The sequence below is a fragment of the Ursus arctos genome, unplaced genomic scaffold (assembly GCF_023065955.2).
Source record: "Ursus arctos isolate Adak ecotype North America unplaced genomic scaffold, UrsArc2.0 scaffold_29, whole genome shotgun sequence".
Classification (NCBI taxonomy): Eukaryota; Metazoa; Chordata; class Mammalia; order Carnivora; family Ursidae; genus Ursus; species Ursus arctos.
Window position 1 is genome coordinate 27386247 of NW_026622974.1, and position 20435 is coordinate 27406681.

The window sequence follows — 20435 nt, forward strand, 5'->3', positions numbered from 1 at the left end:
CTGCCCAGAGTTTAACTTTGCTTTAGTTATTTCTTCGTGCTCAGAAAATTGTCTGAACAGACTTCCTTCAGCGTCAACGGGAGGGGCCCGTGGACTAGGTGTGTGATGAATCTTTTCCCCCCTCTAGCGGTACCACGGGGCATGTCCACTTTGTGCAAGAGGTTTCCTTCTCCGGGCTCGTAGCTAGCCTCTTGGTTGCCCCACAGCATCCGGGGAAACGAACTTTCAGAGTTTTTGCTCTTCGCTGCTGTGTTAGTTCCAGTGGTGCCGTTTTCGCTCATGAAAAGAAGCAGCCAGTGAGAGCAGAACCTACTCCTCAGCCTTTTCTTGGTCCTCCAAAGGACCTTCGACAGACCAGTGAGACAGGCCATTGGCTAGGCAGCCTTTTTGAGAACCTATGTGCCAGGCACATGTGAGTGAAAAGATCTTGTATCAGATCAAAGTATCTTTTTTGTTGTTGTTATTCTGTGTTAAAATATAAGATCTGGGGCGCCTGGGTGGCTCAGTCTCAGTTAAGCATCTGCCTTCGGCTCAGGTAGAGATCCCAGGGTCCTGGAATCGAGCTGGGTGTGGGGCTCCCTGCCCAGGGGGGTGGGAGTCTGCTTCTCCCTCTCCCTCTGCCCCTCCCCCCAACTCATGCTCGCTCGCGCTCTCTCTCTTGCTCTCTCTCTCAAATAAGTAAATAAAATCTTTAAAATATATATATATATATATATATAAGAAGTTAATATTAAGATAATAGTACAATATTGTGATTAAGAGCTCAGCACTAGAGCCACACTGGTTCAAATCCGAATTCCACATTTACTAGCTATGTAACTTCCGGCTAATTATTTAACCTCTCTATGCCTCAGTTTCCTTATCTACAGCATGGAAATCACAGTAATATCCCTCTCATAGGGTGATACTATAAAGTACTACTTGGCATTATCATCTTAATTGTTAAATTTTTTTTGTTAAGTCTTTTTTTTATATTTATTTATTTATTTATTTTAGAAAGAGAGAGTGGGGGAGGGCCGGAGGGCGAGGGAGAGGAGGAGAATCTCAAGCAGACTCCCTGCTGAGCACAGAGCCCAGTGCTGTGGAGCTTGATCTCAAGACCCGAAGATCAGGACCTGAGCCAAAACCACAGAGTTGGACGCTTAACCAACTGAGCCATTCAGGTGCCTCAATTGTTAAATGTTTCTTAAAGGTCCTAATTTTACTCTAGAATGACTTGCTTAAACACTCCTTTCTACCAGGCAATATATAGATCATACTAAACTTATTTATAAGCACGTAGAAGGCCACCAAAGTCTTCTGCTTCTTTTTCCCAAGACAGTTCATGAGTTTTTGTTTTTTCCTGGCCTGAAGGCATTTCCTCATCACTCTTATCTACACCATGGGGCAGCAAACTATGGGGGGGGGGGATGGGAAAGGTCCAACCCAATGCTTGTTTTTGTAAATAAAGTTTTATTAGAACACATCTACACTTACTTGATTACGTATTGTCTGTGGTTGCTCTCATGCCGCAATGCATATAAAGCATAAAATATTTACTCTCTAGCCCTTTACAGAAAGAACTTTCTGCCCCTTGTCTACACTTTGAATAGTTCCGGATTTACGCCCCCTGAAATATGCCTGAAGAACTTCAACTTATTCTAAGGCACTCTTTAAGAAGACCTCTGCAAGAGCCTGCCTTGCCACAAAACAACATAAACGACTTTGAGCAACTAGAGAGTAGCTAATCCCCATTCAGTTCTCCAGCAAGCATTTACTGAACCTCTAATACTTGCCGAGATTGCGCACGAAGCTAGGGTAAAAACCATAGCCCCTGACATTGACAAAGTCCAGTGGGTGGGATACAGTGCCTCAGACTTACCTACATGACAGTGCACTTGAGGGCACAACGCAAGACCATCTACCCCTTTGAAGGTGAGCAGGAAAGATTGCCTAGAGAAGTCGACACTTGGGCTGAATATGAAACAGTTAGCATTTTAGGTAGAGTTCAAAGAATCCTGAGAAATGAGCACTTTGGTATCAAAAAAAAAAAATGCAGGAGGGCTGGAGTGCAGGCTGCGTGCAGAGGAATGAATAGAGATGAGCATCTGGAAAGAGAAGGTGGGAGGTCCCCATCCATTACCCTCTTCCCTCAGGTCGCCCACCCAGTCTCCTTGGTAGCACTTCTAGACAAACCTCTCATGCTCATTAAATTCTGCACCAAGTGTTGGGTTATCAAGGAGAGAGGACATAACCCTGCAGTCCAGGACCTCATACAGTCTGTGAAGGTGGTGGATATTTAAGTAAATAATTACAGTGTGATATGCTAAGTACTGAAATAGAGGTTGATATGCAAGTGACTAACTACTTTGGAAGAATCACAGAAATTTCCATAAAAGAAGTGACTTTAGAGCTGAGTCTTAAAGGTATCTTGGATTTCAGGAAGAGGAAATAGCATAGGCAAATCATTGAGGTATGTGATTAATTGAGTGGTGTTTTGTGGACCTGCAAATATTTTTGTTGTTGTTGCTGGAACCTCAAGTTCCAAACACAGAGTGGAAGGGGAGAGGAGAGGGGAGTAGACAGAGGCCAGTCCATAAACAGCCTTATACTATATGCTAAGAAATTTGATGTTTACTTGAGGGGCTGTGGAAAACCAATGAAGGGTCTTAGGAAGGGGGGCAATGTGGTCTCACTTTCACTTTGAAAGATTTATTCTTTCTAAGGCTATACCATTGCAAATAGAAAGGAGAGGACAGCTTTGACGGCTATGAGTACATGCTTGGTCTGTCCTTGGCAAAGGCAAAATGACTGTCATCATCCTTTATATAAATTACTGGTTTCAAAAATACTTTTGTTATTAAACATTCCCTCCATGTTTATAAAACATATTGCCCAATTTAGAATTTTCCTATCTCACCTCAGACCTCTTCAGTGTTTTCATTTTCGACCTACAACAGAGACAGTTAAGAAAATCTATTTGTTGTCCAGGGGCGCCTGGCTGGCTCAGTCAGTGGGGCATGCGACTCCTGGGGGTCTTGGGGTTGTGGGTGCGAGCTCCATGTTGAGTGCAGAGATTACACGAAAAACTATAATAAAATAAAAGTTTTTTAAAAAGAAAATCTATTTGTTGTCCGTCTTAGGAAACTTAATTCTTAATAGGTAAAATGGTTTTTTTACACTCAGTAATGCCCTGATAAATGCTTAGCAACCAGCAGTCCTAGATGGGAAACTGCTTGTCTTCTGTGGTGTTTGGGTATAGCCACGTGATGGTAGGTATGCAAAGCCGAGTCAATATTAAAGTTCTTAATAGGCTTACCATTGATTCCTATACATTGTATCACTCCTTGGGGGTATTGCTTTCCTTCGGGGCTTTACTCACAGATTTTCCTACTTTCATGTGTAGGAATTAAAAAATGAATTAATAATACCGTTTCAATTATTTGAAAAGGAGGAGTATATGCAGGGATGGGCTGGAGCCAGCTTGTACTGACTCTCAGGAGCTGAATGTTACATTTTTGGGAATTTTGCTGCTTGTTAAATACAGCCATTATTAAAAATTAAATTGTATAAACTCACAGTAAAAGAAGTTAGGTTAAAAACAAAGGCAATCCACATTCAACACTCACTACTTCCTAGTCACTTTACTGCATGTTACTCTCTATAGTCTTGAGTTATACACATCTGTTGTATCTGTATGGTGTAAATACTATCTAATGATATATTGCACATCTCTTCCCAGCTTCTTGCTCAGTGATGTCACACTGATAGCTTGAAATATGAAGGATGGTAGGAGTACTTATACCATGGAAATTGGCAAACAGTACAAATCAAAATTATAAATATTGATCAAAATTATTTTTAAAAATGGATCTGCCTTTAATTTGGCTAGCTCATAAATGGTAAATAATGTAAATAAAGTGAAATTATCTATGGTCTGCTTAAAATATGACCGAGTATGGGCCAGAGTATAAAACCGTCTGTTGAATGCCTTCAAATTGTCCTTCCATCCAAGTACTTGGGAAAGGAGAAAAGGAAAGCACCATGCAGCTGTGAGACAAAGTACCACAGGGAATTCGCACGACTCCCTACAGGAAACAGGGGCAGGCCCCCGTGAGGACAAAGCGGGTCCTTCAGTGTGGAGGTGTGTGGGTCCGCCGCTGGGCAGCCACGCCACAGACCACAAATGCCTGAGCCACAGGCAATGGGGACGCACTAGCTCGTGCCGGAGCTCGTCGCTCTGCGCCATAGCCAAGAAAAAAACTGCGGAAGATGCCAGCCGATCTCCTCAACATCTGCAGAATCGATGCCATGAGAAACCAGGAGGTGACGTGAGAGAACCAGACGGATCTGGGTGGGATCCTGGCTTTGCCTCCTACTGGTTGCTCATGTGGGGGCAAGTCACATAGGTTCTTTGAATCTCGGTTTCCCCAAATATGAAAGGGAACTAAGAATGTCTTAAGTACTGTTGAAGATAAGACATCTAGAGTACTTTACATAATGGGGCGCCTGGGTGACTCAGTCGGTTAAGCGTCTGCCTTTGGCTAGGGTCGTGGTCCCAGGGTCCTGGGATCGATCCCCACATCGGGCTCCCTGCTCAGTGGGGGGCCTGCTTCTCCCTCTCCTTCTGTCCCTCCCCCTACTCATGCTGTCTCTCTTGCTCTCTCTTTCTCAAATATCTTTAAAAAAAAAAGGACTTCACATAACCAATGGTAATATTATTGAAAACCCAAACAACAACAATTAAAAACCACCTAGGGATGTATAAAGATGATTTTTTCCTTTTTCCCCCACCCACCCAGGCACCATTAGCTACTCTGAAGATAAGTAAAGAGGGTCTGGACTGTTAGATTAATTTTTCTTCTGGTTTTATTCTTGTTATTACTTGGATGAGCACATCTTTCTTCTTCTCTTTCCTTCCTTCTCTTATTCAACAAATGTTTCTTTCCACTGTGTATTGGGAACTGTGCTCAGCTCTGAGGACACAGTGTTGAAGAAGAATAGTGATAGGAACAGGGTAGAAGTAGCTGGAGTAACAAGAGCTAACACTTATTAAGCACCGCCTGTTGAATCAAAGAGGCCCAGCCCTGCTTTCATGTAGCTGACAATTTAGTGTGGGGAAAGAGGTATTTAAACAATAATCACTCAGGGCCAAAACTTTCACAGGGTAGGTATTTCACTAGTTTTCTCGGGTTTTTTAATATAGAAGACTGAGCCCCAAACAAATTTGATAAACAAATTTGGAACTAAAGCTAAATACTAAGAAGTTAAATTAAAACAGATTTCCTTTACTTTCCTCTGAATAATGCTTCAGTGTTTTTGCAAACAAAAACAGACAGAAAAGTAGACCAAAAAAATTTATCCTGAACAAAGATGAGATTGGTGGAGAAAATATGGTAGAGAGAGGGAGTAAGAATGTTATGGATAAATGATTCCAGAATAATTAGGATACAGTTAATTTAAAGTTAATAATACAATTACAGGGGCGCCTAGGTGGCTCAGTCGTTAAGCGTCTGCCTTCGGCTCAGGGCGTGATCCTGGGGTTCTGGGATCAAGCCCCACATCAGGCTCCTCCGCTGGGAGCCTGCTTCTTCCTCTCCTACTCCCCCTGCTTGTGTTCCCTCTCTCGCTGGCTTTCTCTCTCTCTGTCGAATGAATAAATAAAAAATCTTAAAAATAATAATAATAATAATATAATTACAAGATAGAGCTTGGGGCTTCTTAACCAATAAGACAATTTGGATTTCCTGCAATCAGCTATCAGTTAGGATAGGTAATGAGTATTTTCTGTTTAATTCCTACATTTATACCTAATCGTCCCACTTTCCACCAAGGGACACCAAATTGTGATTTCCAGAGCCTAATTGACTGATTCCCAGCCTGGGATCCATGAGTGTGGTAACGGGAGTCTATGAGCCATTTAATAGTTGAAAAAACAGTGGCAGGCTTAATATTTACCTGCGCTAAGACTGCACAGACTCATTAAAATGTTATGCTTCTTTGCTTTCTTCGGGAATAATATCAAGTTATTGCAGTAACTGTTTATCTTAGGCAACTTAGCTATTTACGGCATCATGGGATTTATTGATGAAATGTTGTTTTAAAACGTGAGGTCTGGGGGCGCCTGGGTGGCACAGCAGTTAAGCGTCTGCCTTCGGCTCAGGGCGTGATCCCGGCGTTATGGGATCAAGCCCCACATCAGGCTCCTCCACTATGAGCCTGCTTCTTCCTCTCCCACTCCCCCTGCTTGTGTTCCCTCTCTCGCTGGCTGTCTCTATCTCTATCAAATAAATAAATAAAAATCTTAAAAAAAAAAAAAAAGTGAGGTCTAGGGCACCTGGATGGCTCAGTCGGTTAAGCATCTGCCTTTAGCTCAGGTCATGATCTCGGGGTCCTAGAATGGAGCTCTGCACATGGGGGCTCCCTGCTCAGCAGGGAGTCTGCCTCTCCCTCTCCCTCAGCTCCTCCCCCCACTATTGCTCAAGCATGCACACGCGTACTCTCTCTCTCTCAAATAAACAAAATCTTAAAAAAAAAAAAAAAAGCATGAGGTCCATGTAGGGGGAAGTATCGTAATAAAAGAGATCTCTGGTTCTGAAATCTTAGATATCCAAGCCTAGTGGATGAGTGTGTTACATTTGAAACAAAAGGAACTTGGCTACCTAATGGAGCAGTATTCTGCAAAAGTAACTTATGAAACAGAATTTTCATAAATTTCTATACAAATGTACATTTCTCTAGAGAGAATAAGAGGGTTTTGTAGACACATCTGCGTCTGAAATTGCATGGTTACATAAAAGACCATTTTAACAATTTTTATATTTTTTAAGGGAGGCAGTCACTAAATGTTATTTCTTAAACTTCTGAGGGTCACATAGAAAAGGCAGAATTGCATTTTGACTTCAATTTTAATTCGGGGTTTCAGTGAACAGTAAAAAGGTGTAACACTTAGTATTAAGTCTCTTTTGTGTGTTTTTCTACTCTCAATGTTTGCCTCCCATGAGATATTCTTAAATTGCCCACTATAGTCTTGGGCTTTTATGTTGCATTTCTGGAGGAACCTAAAATAATTTGATGCATGACTTTTTTTTTCCCCCAGAGTTCTCATGTTTACTAGCAAGCTATTTGGGTAACTTCTTTTAGCAAAGTTATGGAGATTAATATGGAATATGTTGCTCTTACAGGATTATGAAATTCCATGTTGCAAAACGGAAATTTAAGGAAACATTACGCCCATATGATGTAAAAGATGTCATTGAACAATATTCGGCTGGTCATCTAGACATGTTGTGTAGAATTAAAAGTCTCCAAACACGGTAAGCAGTATAAATGTGATTTGTTGTGAAGGAATAGGCATAAAAACTATCTGAGAGTAACTTCTCCATGTAGAGAAAACTCTTGAATCTCATATTTCTAATTCATTTCTCATGGATAACTGGGCTTTTGCTTTTAATGTAGATTTTTTTACTTCAGGGTATAAATCAGGCATTCGAGCCTCCAGCTACAGCGTGCAGTATCTCAGTTTCCTCATTTGTAAAAATCAGGATAATGTTAGTGTTTGCTTCATAGGGCTGTCAAGAGGATTGAATGAGTTCCTCCACGCTAACCAAGCGCTCGGTAACTGGTAATGGTTGTCGCTGATGTCCTTCGAATGATTGCTGCTATTGTTGTTTTGTTATTCTCGGAATCCCAACCATTCTTCAAGGAGAAGCCGTCTTTCTCCTTTGTTTGACTTTACCTGACTCCCTGGCCCACAAAAACAGGCCTTTCCCTTCTCTGACCTCCTACGGCACTGAGAGCTACCACAGAGCACAGAGACACTCACGATCTTGAAATTACTGTGCCGGAGAATCGGACTCAAAAACGAGTGGTTGGCTCTGGTGTTGTTTCCTGGGTGCAAGTTTATTCCCCTTGCTCATGACTAAGACTGGGGGCCTTTGCCTTTCTTAGCCTCCCGGACGATGCCAGATACACAGTGTCTCTCTGGTGAGCACCTTACTGAGTGATTAAAAAAAATGAGTTCGATCTGTTACTCCAACCACGTTTGATTGTGTTATCTTGAAGCCAGAATGTTCAGTCATCTCAGTTTAAGAGTCTCGCTTCACTCTCAGGCACAAATTACCGGTGTTTGTGTTTGAAGAGTTCTTAAAACACAAGGAGAGAGTCTTAAACATTTGTTTATATGCGCACAGCACACTTAGCCCAGCAGGAAGCATGTACTGGGCCCTGGTGATCAATTCTAGAAATCACAGTTCATTCACTCATTCATTCATTCATCCAGCAGACAGTTATTGAGCCCTTAATGTGTGCCCGGTGATCAATTCTAGAAATCACAGTTCATTCATTCATTCATTCATTCATCCAGCAGACAGTTATTGAGCCCTTAATGTGTGCCTGGGGATCAATTCTAGAAATCACAGTTCATTCTTTCATTCATTCATTCATTCATTCATTCATCCAGCAGACAGTTATTGAGCCCTTAATGTGTGCCTGGTGATCAATTCTAGAAATCACAGTTCATTCGTTCATTCATTCATTCATTCATTCATCCAGCAGACAGTTATTGAGCCCTTAATGTGTGCCTGGTGATCAATTCTAGAAATCACAGTTCATTCGTTCATTCATTCATTCATTCATTCATCCAGCAGACAGTTATTGAGCCCTTAATGTGTGCCAGGCGCTGTGGACGTTCAGAGATTAATAAAACAATGACTTAGTCCTTGTCGAGCTTGCAGTGTAACAGAGTAGATGTCATGACAGGAGGTAGGCACTGCCTGTAAACTGGAATGTTGAGTCCGTACTCATGACAGTTCCGCCCCAACACACACACAGAAGAAGGTAATTCCTATTTCAGTGGAGCAAGTCCCCTTGGCAATGGTTTGAACTCGTCCTGTGGTCGTGTGACAATCCCTGCCTGCGTGGCCATGGTCTTCCAAGTCCTTTACTAGAACTATTATAAAACAAGGGTTGTTATAAAGTTGAACTGCTGCAGGGGCTGTAGAGCTATTAAGTTTCCAGCTCATGCGGTGTCTCTTCTGCAACTGGAATTCCGACAGGCGGAGACAATCACTTTCTATCTGCTTAGCTCCGCGTAGCAGGTGTGCGGTGAATGTTCACCGAAGAATCTGTTCTATTAACATGAAATAATCATAATTACCATTTTGTCCTATTTTCAGCAGCTAAATTGAGGAAATGCCTGGTCGGAGATGGAAACAGACAAATTACTTTGTAGTTTAGGACAATCTCGCCTCCAGAAGATTGCCCATGAGTGACTTCATCACGGACCAGAGTAATGAGAAAATTAATCTCATGTGTAACTCTCACGTTAAGCACATCAAACAGCAACAAGTTTGCTTTTATGTCATCTTACATAAATTAAAGATAATCGTCTTTAATTTTTCTGTTCAAAACACTTCGTTCTGGCCTGGGGCAATCTCCATCTTCAGCTTTTATAATCAGATCTCCTCTTTCTCCAATAGTGTTGACCAAATTCTTGGAAAAGGGCAAATCACGTCGGATAAGAAGAGCCGGGAGAAAATAACAGCAGAGCACGAGACCCCCGATGACCTCAGTATGCTCGGCCGGGTGGTCAAGGTGGAGAAGCAGGTACGGTTCAACTGTAGTGGCTAACTTTTCCATCGGAATTTTTTAAATAAAAAATGTAGGTCATTTGATGTATTTTCGTGATTAATATATTTTTTAAGATTTTACTTATTTATTTGGGGGGGCGGGCAGAGGGAGAAGCAGGCTCCTCTCTGAGCAGGAAGCCTGACTCGGAGCTCAATCCCAGGACCCTGAGATCATGAGCCGAGCCAAAGGCAGATGCTTAACCAACTGAGCCACCCAGGCGCCCCAGTGATTAATATATTTACAAAAAGAAAATCAAGAAAGAGTGAATGAAACTACATTTTTTGTGCATAGACAGTGTTCTCTGGAACACTTGGATTTCCATATAAGGAATGAACAATTTGATCTCATCAATAAATACTTGAGCCGGAAGCAACTGCAGATTCTCCACGTACTCATATGTGACTATTTTCCACACTTTCAGGTGCAGTCCATCGAGTCCAAGCTGGACTGCCTACTCGATATATACCAACAGGTCCTCCGGAAAGGCTCTGCCTCCGCCCTCACCTTGGCCTCATTCCAGATCCCACCTTTTGAATGTGAACAGACATCTGACTACCAGAGCCCCGTGGATAGCAAAGACCTCTCCAGTTCCGCACAGAACAGTGGCTGCTTATCCAGATCAGCTAGTGCCAACATCTCTCGAGGCCTGCAGTTCATTCTGACGCCAAATGAGTTCAGCGCTCAGACTTTCTATGCGCTTAGCCCTACTATGCACAGTCAAGCCACACAGGTGCCAATGAGTCAAAGTGACAGCTCCGCAGCGGCGGCCGCCAGCAACATTGCAAACCAAATAAACGTGGCACCTAAGCCAGCAGCCCCAACAACTTTACAGATCCCGCCTCCTCTCCCAGCCATCAAGCATCTGCCCAGGCCAGAGACCCTGCACCCGAACCCCGCAGGCTTACAGGAAAGCATTTCTGATGCCACCACCTGCCTTGTTGCCTCCAAGGAAAATGTTCAGGTTGCACAGTCAAATCTGACCAAGGACCGTTCTCTAAGGAAAAGCTTTGACATGGGGGGAGAGACTCTGTTATCTGTCCGCCCCGTGGTGCCCAAGGACTTGGGCAAATCTCTGTCGGTACAAAACCTGATCAGGTCGACAGAGGAACTGAATATACAGCTTTCTGGGAGTGAGTCAAGTGGCTCCAGAGGCAGCCAAGATTTTTACCCCAAATGGAGGGAATCCAAATTGTTTATAACTGATGAAGAGGTGGGTCCCGAAGAGACTGAGACAGACACGTTTGATGCCATGCCACAGCCTGCCAGGGAAACTGCTTTTGCGTCAGACTCTCTAAGGACTGGAAGATCACGATCATCTCAGAGCATTTGTAAGGCAGGAGAAAGTACAGAAGCCCTCAGCTTGCCTCATGTCAAACTGAAATAAGTTCTCCGGTCTCCTTCTAGCGTAGCAGTTCCTTTAGCCATACATATCATTGCATGAACTATTTTGAAAGCCCTTCTAAAAAGTTGAAATTGCAAGAATCAGGAAGAACATGAAAGGCAGTTTATAAGCCCGTTATCTTTTCATTGCATGAAAATGCATGTTTAGGGATGGCTGAAATTCCAAGGTACATCAACATTAACCCACTCATTTAGTAACGTACCTTGCGTTAAAAATCCTGAGAACCAAACACTGCTAATGCTATGGGGTGTGTGAAAATGTCAAGATTAGGTCACTTAGAAGATTTGACTCTGTGTTTTGAAATTACGGGAGTAAACAACTTCAAATTTCAGGCATTTCTGCTTTGTGATTAAATACAAAATACATTTTCAAAATTAGGCCATAATATATACGTAAACACAATGGCTACCATCAACCGCTGCTAACGAGGTATCAAGTAAAGCAGAACTTGGGAATAATAGAAATGGCTGCTTCTTTCAAGATGTATTTGCCAACCCATTCCTATTCAGTCATTTTATTATTAATGTAATTTGAATGTCAGTCTGTGTGCTTTCGGTGATTCGACGCTGTGGCAAGCAATTTTGCACATCATTTTCATGTTGTTCTTTATGACGAGAATGTTCTTCAATTAGAAAGCGTGCAAATAATGAAATTCAGGGCCAGTGGGGCAAATAGACTATCTGACACAGGTGACTTCACGGGAACATAGTCCCCGATGGCTGAATCAACATTACACGTGGTCGACTTCTACACCCGCGAACGCAGTACTGCTGAGCAGAAGGGCCAGTGCGCTGGGGCCGATGTCCCTGCCGTGGCGCCACCCCCGGCTTGCCAGGACTGCCCAGGGAAGGAGGAAGTGTGAGAAACCATTCCCGCTAAACCGACACTACAGGCAGGATCCCCGGGGAATTAGACATTTGAGTGAGACCGAGATGAGAAAGGCTTGAAAAGAATCCAGACACAACACCAGGAAGGAGGCGAAGTTCACGAAAATAGCTTCACCCTCAGAGGGCAATGAGAGGGAGAAAAACAAACCAAAATAGCAGAACTTGATCTTTTTAGAAAATGAATATTGCTAGGGAATTCAACTACCTAAACTTCCCTTATTCTTATATATAAACAGAGAATTTTGCAAGGTATTTATTTTTTACTAAGCCCTGAGTGTTTTTGCTATTAACGTAGTACGTTTTGCATATGGAAGGTTATAACTAAACTTCCTTTACTTTTTATACTGTAGCGAACGTTTTCTATGCTCCCCCAAGAATGTTGCCCCAAACCTCTAATTAGGGGCTCCATTTCCTGGTACACACGTTCACAGTTAGAAGCCAGGTGTCCCCCACGGGGTCTGCAAATCAAAACACCTAAATCATACAGCACAGCAGCAAGGACCCAAGGGAAACAAAGCGAGAGATGCATTGACCAGAAAGCCAACCACGCCCACTGCTTGTTGGACCCTGTCTAGCGGTCTGAGAACGTCAGCCAAGGTAACGGGCAACCAGAAGGCAAGGGGGAGCCAGAGAGCACTTCCGTTCGCTTCCACTCCAGCCGCAGAAGGACGTACAGAAGGAAGTTTTTTCCTTGGCAGATAGCGCTCTTCCAAAAACCCCTCAGCAGCCAGGAAGACAAAGCACCATAGCAACTGGCTGTGCAAAGGCAGGAGGAGGCCCTGAAATCCCCCCTCCTTCCCGACTGTCTCCCCCAGCTGGCCGGCTCCAGTCCCCCACTCTCCCCTACCTTGCTCCTCCATTAGCGTCTCAGTTCCCTGCCACTGTTCTGCTCCCGAACTTCGCCAGGTTTCCCCGGTCTCCCAAGTAAACCACCTCGCCGCTCTTCCTCAGATAGGCCTCTCAACCTTTGAAAGTCCTTGTCCCTTTTGATAAACACTGAAATTTTAAAAGCCTCCTCTTCTCAACCCACCTGGATTCTAGCACACTCCCTTGGAGTGTTTCATTCAGCATCTCCTTGGCTGCTGGAGACACGCAGAAGTTAGGGTCTAAATTTTACACTCCAGTCGAAAAAAGATTTTATCAAGCTTTGGAAGCAAAGGTTTTCATTTTTGAAGCACAGTATTCTAGTAAATTATGAAATGCAATTTTTCACCTACTATGTCTCCACTCAACCTGAACTTGTGATATACCCTCCCAAGGAGGTTGTACACACACACACACACACAACACAACACACACACACAACACATACCCGTACACACACACACACACATCATGCCACTGACCTAAAGCCAGACACCACCTGCCATGCACTCGGCAGACTCTCTCCAATTATTAGTCAAGGAAGAGGAGGGAGGCAGCAACTTTCAGGTAGCACTGATTCCTGGACATACCCTGTCCTGGGTCGAACCCCACTGGCAGCAGGAATTCTGAATGTATTGGGGACCCCTCCTTAGGCCTCTAGGCCTCCGGCACAGTACAGTTCAGCCAGCATTGCTGAAGCCTGAAGATTCAGAAACAAGTCCTAAATGCATCACTGAGGTCTTAATTACAGCAAAATGTGATAAACCATGATGTGAAGAACTTTTATACATTGAAGCCATGACCATTTTGTGTCTATATCTTACTCTAGCACAAAAACTCTTGGATGTTCAAAGATAGTTGTATTGTATGAAAACTGTAGGGTTTTGTCTGTTGTGTTACTCTCTACGGAGTTGAGAGGGGTCTCCCACTTACACTTAGCAAAGTCCCATTGGTCAATGCCAAATGGTGTCTTGAAGCACAATTTAGCTGAGCACTGAGCAGCCACATGCTTTCTCAGTTCAAGTTTGTCTGCCTTCTTCAATGTGTAGGGTTGATCAAGCTAACACTTACTAGCAAACATCCCTTATATGAGGTTGACTAAAAATATTGCTGTGTCTGGTCTAAATGTTTGCATTTTGTTCAATTAAATTAATATCTGTAGGTTGCAAGTTTTGTTTTAAGTAAGAGACACTTTATTGAGTTTTTAAGTCTTTATCTCCTATTCAAAGGTGCCTTTCTCACCTCCCATTGACTCAGTGATTCTGAAAGTTCATAATTTGCAGGTGAAACAAGTCTAATAGGAGGAAATCAGGCACAGTGACTAATTCTCATGCCCATTGGCAAAGCAAAACTACAAGAAAGGATGAAACCTGAGCAACTAAATTAATGGATCACTTCATCCAACCAGACTGAGAAAATGTCAGAAACATTAACTTATCTCCCCCGAAGCTGATATTTTTTGCCTTAAATGACATGGTTGTGTTTTTGTAAGAGAAACTTAATATAATTACGTGCATTTTAAGTGAGCAGTTCTAAAAGTCAAGTATGACAATACAGTTGTCTGTTCCTGAGAACAAACCAATCAGGAATATCATACCCATCTCAAGCTATCATTGAAATGTAATCTCCTTTGCTCTCTTTTACTGGGCTCCTTTGTTTTAAAGTAAAACATTAAAAAGATGTCTATAAACAGTGTGACTGTTTTTATCTGGGACTAACTGATTGGTTCTGAACTGACTGGTCCCGGTCAACCGAACTGGCTGTACAGATTTGGGGCTGAAATATCAAAGTTATCTTCCTGCAGTGTCAGTGAAGAAATCATTGGTAATTTGGGGAGGGGGAGATTTGCAAATGTTTTTGAGGGTGTATCATAAGAAAAATTAATTCAATATTGATCAAAACTCAGAAAGCAATGCATGTGAGCTTTGGATGAACTATAATAAAAGGGTGTGTAGACAAGTAATAGGAAATCACGGCAGGGGTGGCGGGCAAGTGCCCCAACCTGCAGCCCCTGGCTACTCAGAATTACCATGTTTAGCACCCAGCCAGCTCTGCCTTACCAGGGGAGGACTTCTCCGAAAGGGATCTTTTCCTTCTTCCCTGAGATGGCCCGTTCCTTCTGTTCTCCTAGCAATTTTGTGCTAAGTGTTCGTGATTAATTCCAGTGGAATTATTTTAAAGGGGACTCAGAATGTTAGGACTCTGCAATAGAAAGTAACAAAGCTCTAACAGAGGCACTTGAGACAGGAGGAGGAGACAATGAGGGAATGTTATCCTGGAGGATAAGGCGAGGGGACTTCCCACCATGGTTCTAATGTGACCAACAGCTATGTGCCTAGAGATAAGTGAAATAAAATTTTGTGTATGGAACATGCCTGCTTGACCAACTTAAAAGTGTAAATCATTTCCAAACATTTTGAATTAGTTTGTAGCACAATCTCTCACCCCCACCATTTAAAAGCAAAATGTACTTATGACGAGTATTCTACCTTAACCGTTGATAAAAATAGGTTCCCATCTCTTGAAGCGGCAACTTTTATTAGCCTGGCTTTAACTGCTTCAAAAATGTGGTGCAAGTAAAAATTGTGATTTTTTAAATTAAATTTCCATTACAATAAGACGTCACCTTCTAGCCTACCTAACTGCAAATTATTGAAGCTTTTACTACATTTCAAAGCAGAAATTCATCAGATACATTGTGTATAAACTATAGATTTATGCACGGCCCTGGAAATTACAGCACCACAAAACTGGTAAATGGCAAAATGTTTTTGTTCAAATAAATAAATAGATAATCCAAAGGTACATTCGTATGACTGACTTCTCTTTACCCGTTCACATGATTCACTTTATGCCTATCATAATTTTGGTGACTGTTTGAAGTCTAGCATGCTCTCCCAGGGCTCTCACACACTGCCTCAACACCTACACTTTTTCAACTCTATGGTTTTTTTCTTATGTGTAGTGATGCTCGTCTCCCCATTACTTGTTTCTTCTTCCTTCTCTTTTCCTTGGCGTGCATTAGCGTGACTGACTTCCTGGATTGCCCATCCTGCAACCCCAAGTAACGAAGTACCTGTGCGTCCCCTTGCTGCGGCTCAGGATGCCACTCGGCCTCATGTGACCCATGAGGACATCACCCCACACACACCCCCAATCAGAAATGCTTTTGAGTATCTCCGAAGCTCCTTGCCTAAGCCCTCTGGGCAATGATCCAGTACCGCTCTCTGTTACCAGAGATCCTACTGCTGGACTTGGTGGTGGAGAGGCCTCTGCCACTCCGTGTTGGGAAGACCAATTCTTCTTCTCTCGGTCCCCAAGCTGCTGATTGTCCCCACAATTGGGTGGGGTCATTCCCGTACCCCTTTTTCCCCATATCTGCTGCATCTCGCTCTCACTCTTTCTCCTCATAAACATGAGTAGGCGTCCATGTTAACCAGCAACCTTTGAGAACTTATCTTCCTCTTTATTTTACCCAACATCTCACTTTCCCTTCAGAACCAAACTACTTATAAAATAGGGCATTTCCATTCCCACAGCATCCATCCACTAGCCAACACATGACAATCAGACCCATGCCCATTCAACACCCCAGAAAAACCACTCATGAGTTCACCCATGACCTTCTAGAAAGCTGATTCAATGGCTACATTCATCAGCATCCCCCTTGGCTTTTCTGAGGTAGTCGACACGGCAGCGACTCTCTCTTACAATTGCTTCCTAGTTCTCTCCCACCTTCTCCGAACCAACCGTTATTCACTTTTCCAAGCTCCCTGTTGCTTTTAATCCCTTAGCTGTCGGTGTTTCCACAAATTCCCTCATCAGCTTCTTCCCTTTCCTCCTCTCCCTTCACACTCTGCCCCAGGTTGTCTCATCTCTCACCTCAACTACTGGATGATCCCACCAGTCACGGATCTCCATCCGGATTGCTCTCCTGAGCATCACCCCAGGTACCCCAGACTGAATTAAAACTACTTGAGAACAGGGACATCTTACCCCCACAACGCCTCAGGCTTCTCACACCATGCCGTGCAGCAGGCACCCAATCATGCTGAGTGAGTGAAAGTGCCTTGGTCTCTCTGACCCTTTACTCAGCTTTCAGCAACTTCTAACCCCTAACTTCAGAGGTCTTTAAAGTCAAGGAGAGATCAACAATTCATCCACACAGTGAATTAAGCAGATTCAATCTGTTACTTCTCCCAAAGTACTTTTCCAAAAGAGCCTGGGAAGAAATTAATAATGCCGAATAATGAGTAATCTATATTTTTACAAAACCGGGAGGAGCAACCCCTCCCTCCTCCCCCCACCCCAGGCTTTGGCATCCTTGGCCTATCCCTTCTCCATTCCTCAATCATAGTTGGCTCGGACTCCATAGTTGACACCCTTGCCCAGACTCTCTCCATTCAGCAGGAAGACTGACTTCTCTAAAACATTACTATAGGCTCCACAGAACAGGGAGTCTAGTCTCCCTTCCCCCACCCCTGAGCACATTCTTACTCCCCACATCTCTTTATATCCTACCAAGGCCAGGCCCACAGCCAGAGCCAACCTACAGATTTTTTGGATCCCAGCCTTTAGAATAATAGCCCATGCTTAGTGACTGCCCAGCATTGTGTCTCTAAATGCTTCCCAGGTATTTTGCCATTTAATCCTCACATTACCACAGGCACTATATCAGGCATGTATTTAGTTGCAAGTATAAGAAAACCCTGGCTGAAACAAGCTTAAGAATATAAGAACATTTTGTTGCAGGATTTCTTTTCCTTCAGTGCCCGCGGTTCCGGGCCACACGCTCTGAAGAATGGAGAGGCAGACCAGACGAAGAGTGGTGGGCAGCAAAGCAGTTTATGGAGCTACAGTATAACTGCCACCGGAGTTTCTAAATCTAGGGGTTTTTATGGACTTGTTGGCGGGCTGTTTTAATCTGATTAATCCTCCATGAGCCTGTCATCCAATCAGGTTTTTGTCATCTATCTATCACGTGGGAAAGGGTGGAGGGCTCCTTCCAGGGTGGTGTAAAATCCTTTTAATAGTGGTTTCCTCTTGGCAGGGGGGGGGGGGTGACTGTCCCTGTCCCTGTCTTCTTTTCTTCCAACTATCCTTCGTTGATTGTATTATCTAACAATTGAAATCCAAAGGTAGGGTAGCAGAGTACATTTTTCTCAATTACATCATCAAGGTTCCAGCTGTCCTCCCTGTCCGCAGGATACTATGGGTGGTTCCTCTCATTGTCCACAGGATGGCTGCCAGAGGCAACTGTTGCCATAAAACCTCCTGGCTCACATCTAACAGGAGAGGGGAGCTCTCCACTCAAGTATGGAATATAAATCCTTTCCTGACATTTGATTAGACTAACACGGGTCACATGATCATTCCTGAGCCTGGAGTGGCCTCTAAGTATCTGCCCTTCTGGCCAGTCAGAACTCCCCTTTTGGAACTAGGGAGGAGCGACCCACAAAACCGCAGTTCCATTGGAAGAAAAACAGTGAAATGTAGGCAAAAAAATAAAAATAAATAAAATAATTATACATATATATATATATATTTCCTATACCTGTATAGTTACAGATAGTTAGTATTAGATGAGAAAACTAATGCACTGAGATATTAGTAACCTGCCAAAATCATTAAGCTATTTAGTGGGAGAGCTGGGGTTTAAATACATGTAGTCTCAATCCAGTATCTGAGATACTAACTTCTACGTATTAATATATGAGTTGTGCCCATACAGAAATCTCTGCTGAAATGGATTTAGAGATCAGAATTACAGTCCCAAGAAGGCAGAATGTTAATTTGATAATTCTTAGTATGAAACTTAATTGAGGGAGAAAACAGTCTTTTTGCAATTGTCTTTTAAAAAAAAATAAAAGGTTTCCTTCTACTTTTTTTTTTTTTTAAGATTTTATTTATTTGTTTGAGAGAGAGAGAGTGCAAGCGGGATGGAGGGGAAAGGCAGAGGGAGAAGCAGACTCCCCACTGAGCAGGGAGCCGGATGCGGGACTAGATCCCAGGACCCTGGGTTCATGACCTGAGCCGAAAGCAGATGCTTAACCAACTGAGCCACCCAGGCGCCCCTCCTCCTACATTTTGAGCCACTAATCTTTCAGTTATCAATTAAGAAGTAAACGTAATTTTCCCTTTGAGAATAGTATGGTTGGTTTTTTTCCAACCAGACTCTTGAGTGTTTTTCTACCATGATCCTGATCTTACCATTTGTTTAAAACCGGCCAAAAACCATGAAATTAACAAATCTTGCTGGTTTTAAAACATAGTCCAAATTCACCAACTTCCTAGCACGTCCACCACCGCGCCGCAGTCCAGGGCACCGTCTTCTCTCACCTGCAAGAGCCTCATCGTGAGACACAGGCTGCTAGAGGAGAAGCCTGAACAGAAAGAGTTTAAGTGAGGACATGTTTAGCTTGCCATGATCTTGGCTAGAGATCCAAATGTGAATTTGGCATTCAGGAAAGTTCTGGAAAGGAGATTTAGGAAGTATTACCATCAATTTATTCATACCTTACGTGACTTCAGGATCTTTTGCTCCCAGAACACCCGTCACCACCCGCAAACTTCTAGCGATCAGGGACAATGCCTGGGGACCTAAGGTTCGCCGGGCTGCCTGGGTGCCTACTTCACCAGGCAGTTGGAATAGAACCAGTTTCCGTCTCCATCTAGACCCTGCCCCATCCCCCACCCCCCACACACTTTTTCTTCTCTCATTAGTCTGCCTTTTAAGATCCAGGGGAATGCTGGAGAACGTACCTTCTTTTCTAGAAACGCCTGTCTTCATTCCACCCCGGCTGCAGGTGTGTGAAGCAGCTTGTGGAAGGGCTGTCTTTTCTGTTTCATACTCCGGTGCTGGGCAGCATCTCCGGGGGGCAGCACAGGTGGCTGGCTCATCATGGTTCCGCAGATCTCAGTGCCGGACCTGCTCAAAGCCCCTCCTGGGCCAGATAAGCTTATCTGAAGGAAAGAAGACAGCACAGAGGCTTTGCACATTGGGTCACAGATTAAAACTTCTATCAATGCCATTTCTCACCAAAGCCAAAACTTCCCCTCACCTCCTAATTGTCCAGGGGGTATCAGTCCTTTATTACTAATAGAGTGAAATCAAAGGGAATCGAGGATAAGCTACCATTTGGTATGGGAAGCCTGGGAAAGCCGCAGAGACGGTCCGGCCCACCCTGGCAAGCTGACTTGCACCTGGCGAACAGCTGGGTGCTGGGGGAGACGGCCAGGTCGTCCTTGGTCAGGGGATGGCTCAGCATCTTGAGGCTGCAGCATCTTGAGGCCTGTGAAGACACTGCCCTGGTGAGGAAGGGCTCACAACTGGGACCCCCGCGCAGAGACACTGAGGGGTGTTACCCCGACCCAGGCCTTCCCGGCTGCCCCACCCACACACCTCCCCGCTACCTTCCTGTAACTGACAGCAGACCACAAACATGGCTGTGGCTCTGGGCACTCTCTTCAAGGACTCACGGAGCACTTGGATTTCCAGCCACCCCGGCGATCACTGAAAAAACCAAGCTGCCACGCAGCTCCACAGTTCAGCCAAGGGCACCTACCTTGGGCCTGGCGGTCAGAGCGCCAGCTCTCCAAGCTCCAGATCATATCAAACAGCCACCGCCTTGCCTCAGGCGGTCCAACTACAGCGACTCGGATGTGGCCTGCGG

At 43.9% G+C, this 20435-nt stretch overlaps 1 protein-coding gene across 4 annotated transcripts in view; it reads left to right on the forward strand.

Annotated features, from left to right (window-relative positions):
- Positions 1–14452, forward strand: part of KCNQ5 (potassium voltage-gated channel subfamily Q member 5) — a 489468-nt gene extending 475016 nt beyond the window's left edge. For all 4 annotated transcript variants that reach the window (XM_044387115.3, XM_044387116.3, XM_026507086.4 and 1 more), the window contains 3 exons: positions 7164–7295; positions 9459–9585; positions 10031–14452. In XM_044387115.3, coding sequence (XP_044243050.1) covers positions 7164–7295; positions 9459–9585; positions 10031–10993 — 1222 coding nt within the window. In that variant the 3' untranslated portion in view covers positions 10994–14452. The remainder of the gene's footprint in view (positions 1–7163; positions 7296–9458; positions 9586–10030) is intronic.
- Positions 14453–20435: the final 5983 nt, after the last annotated feature.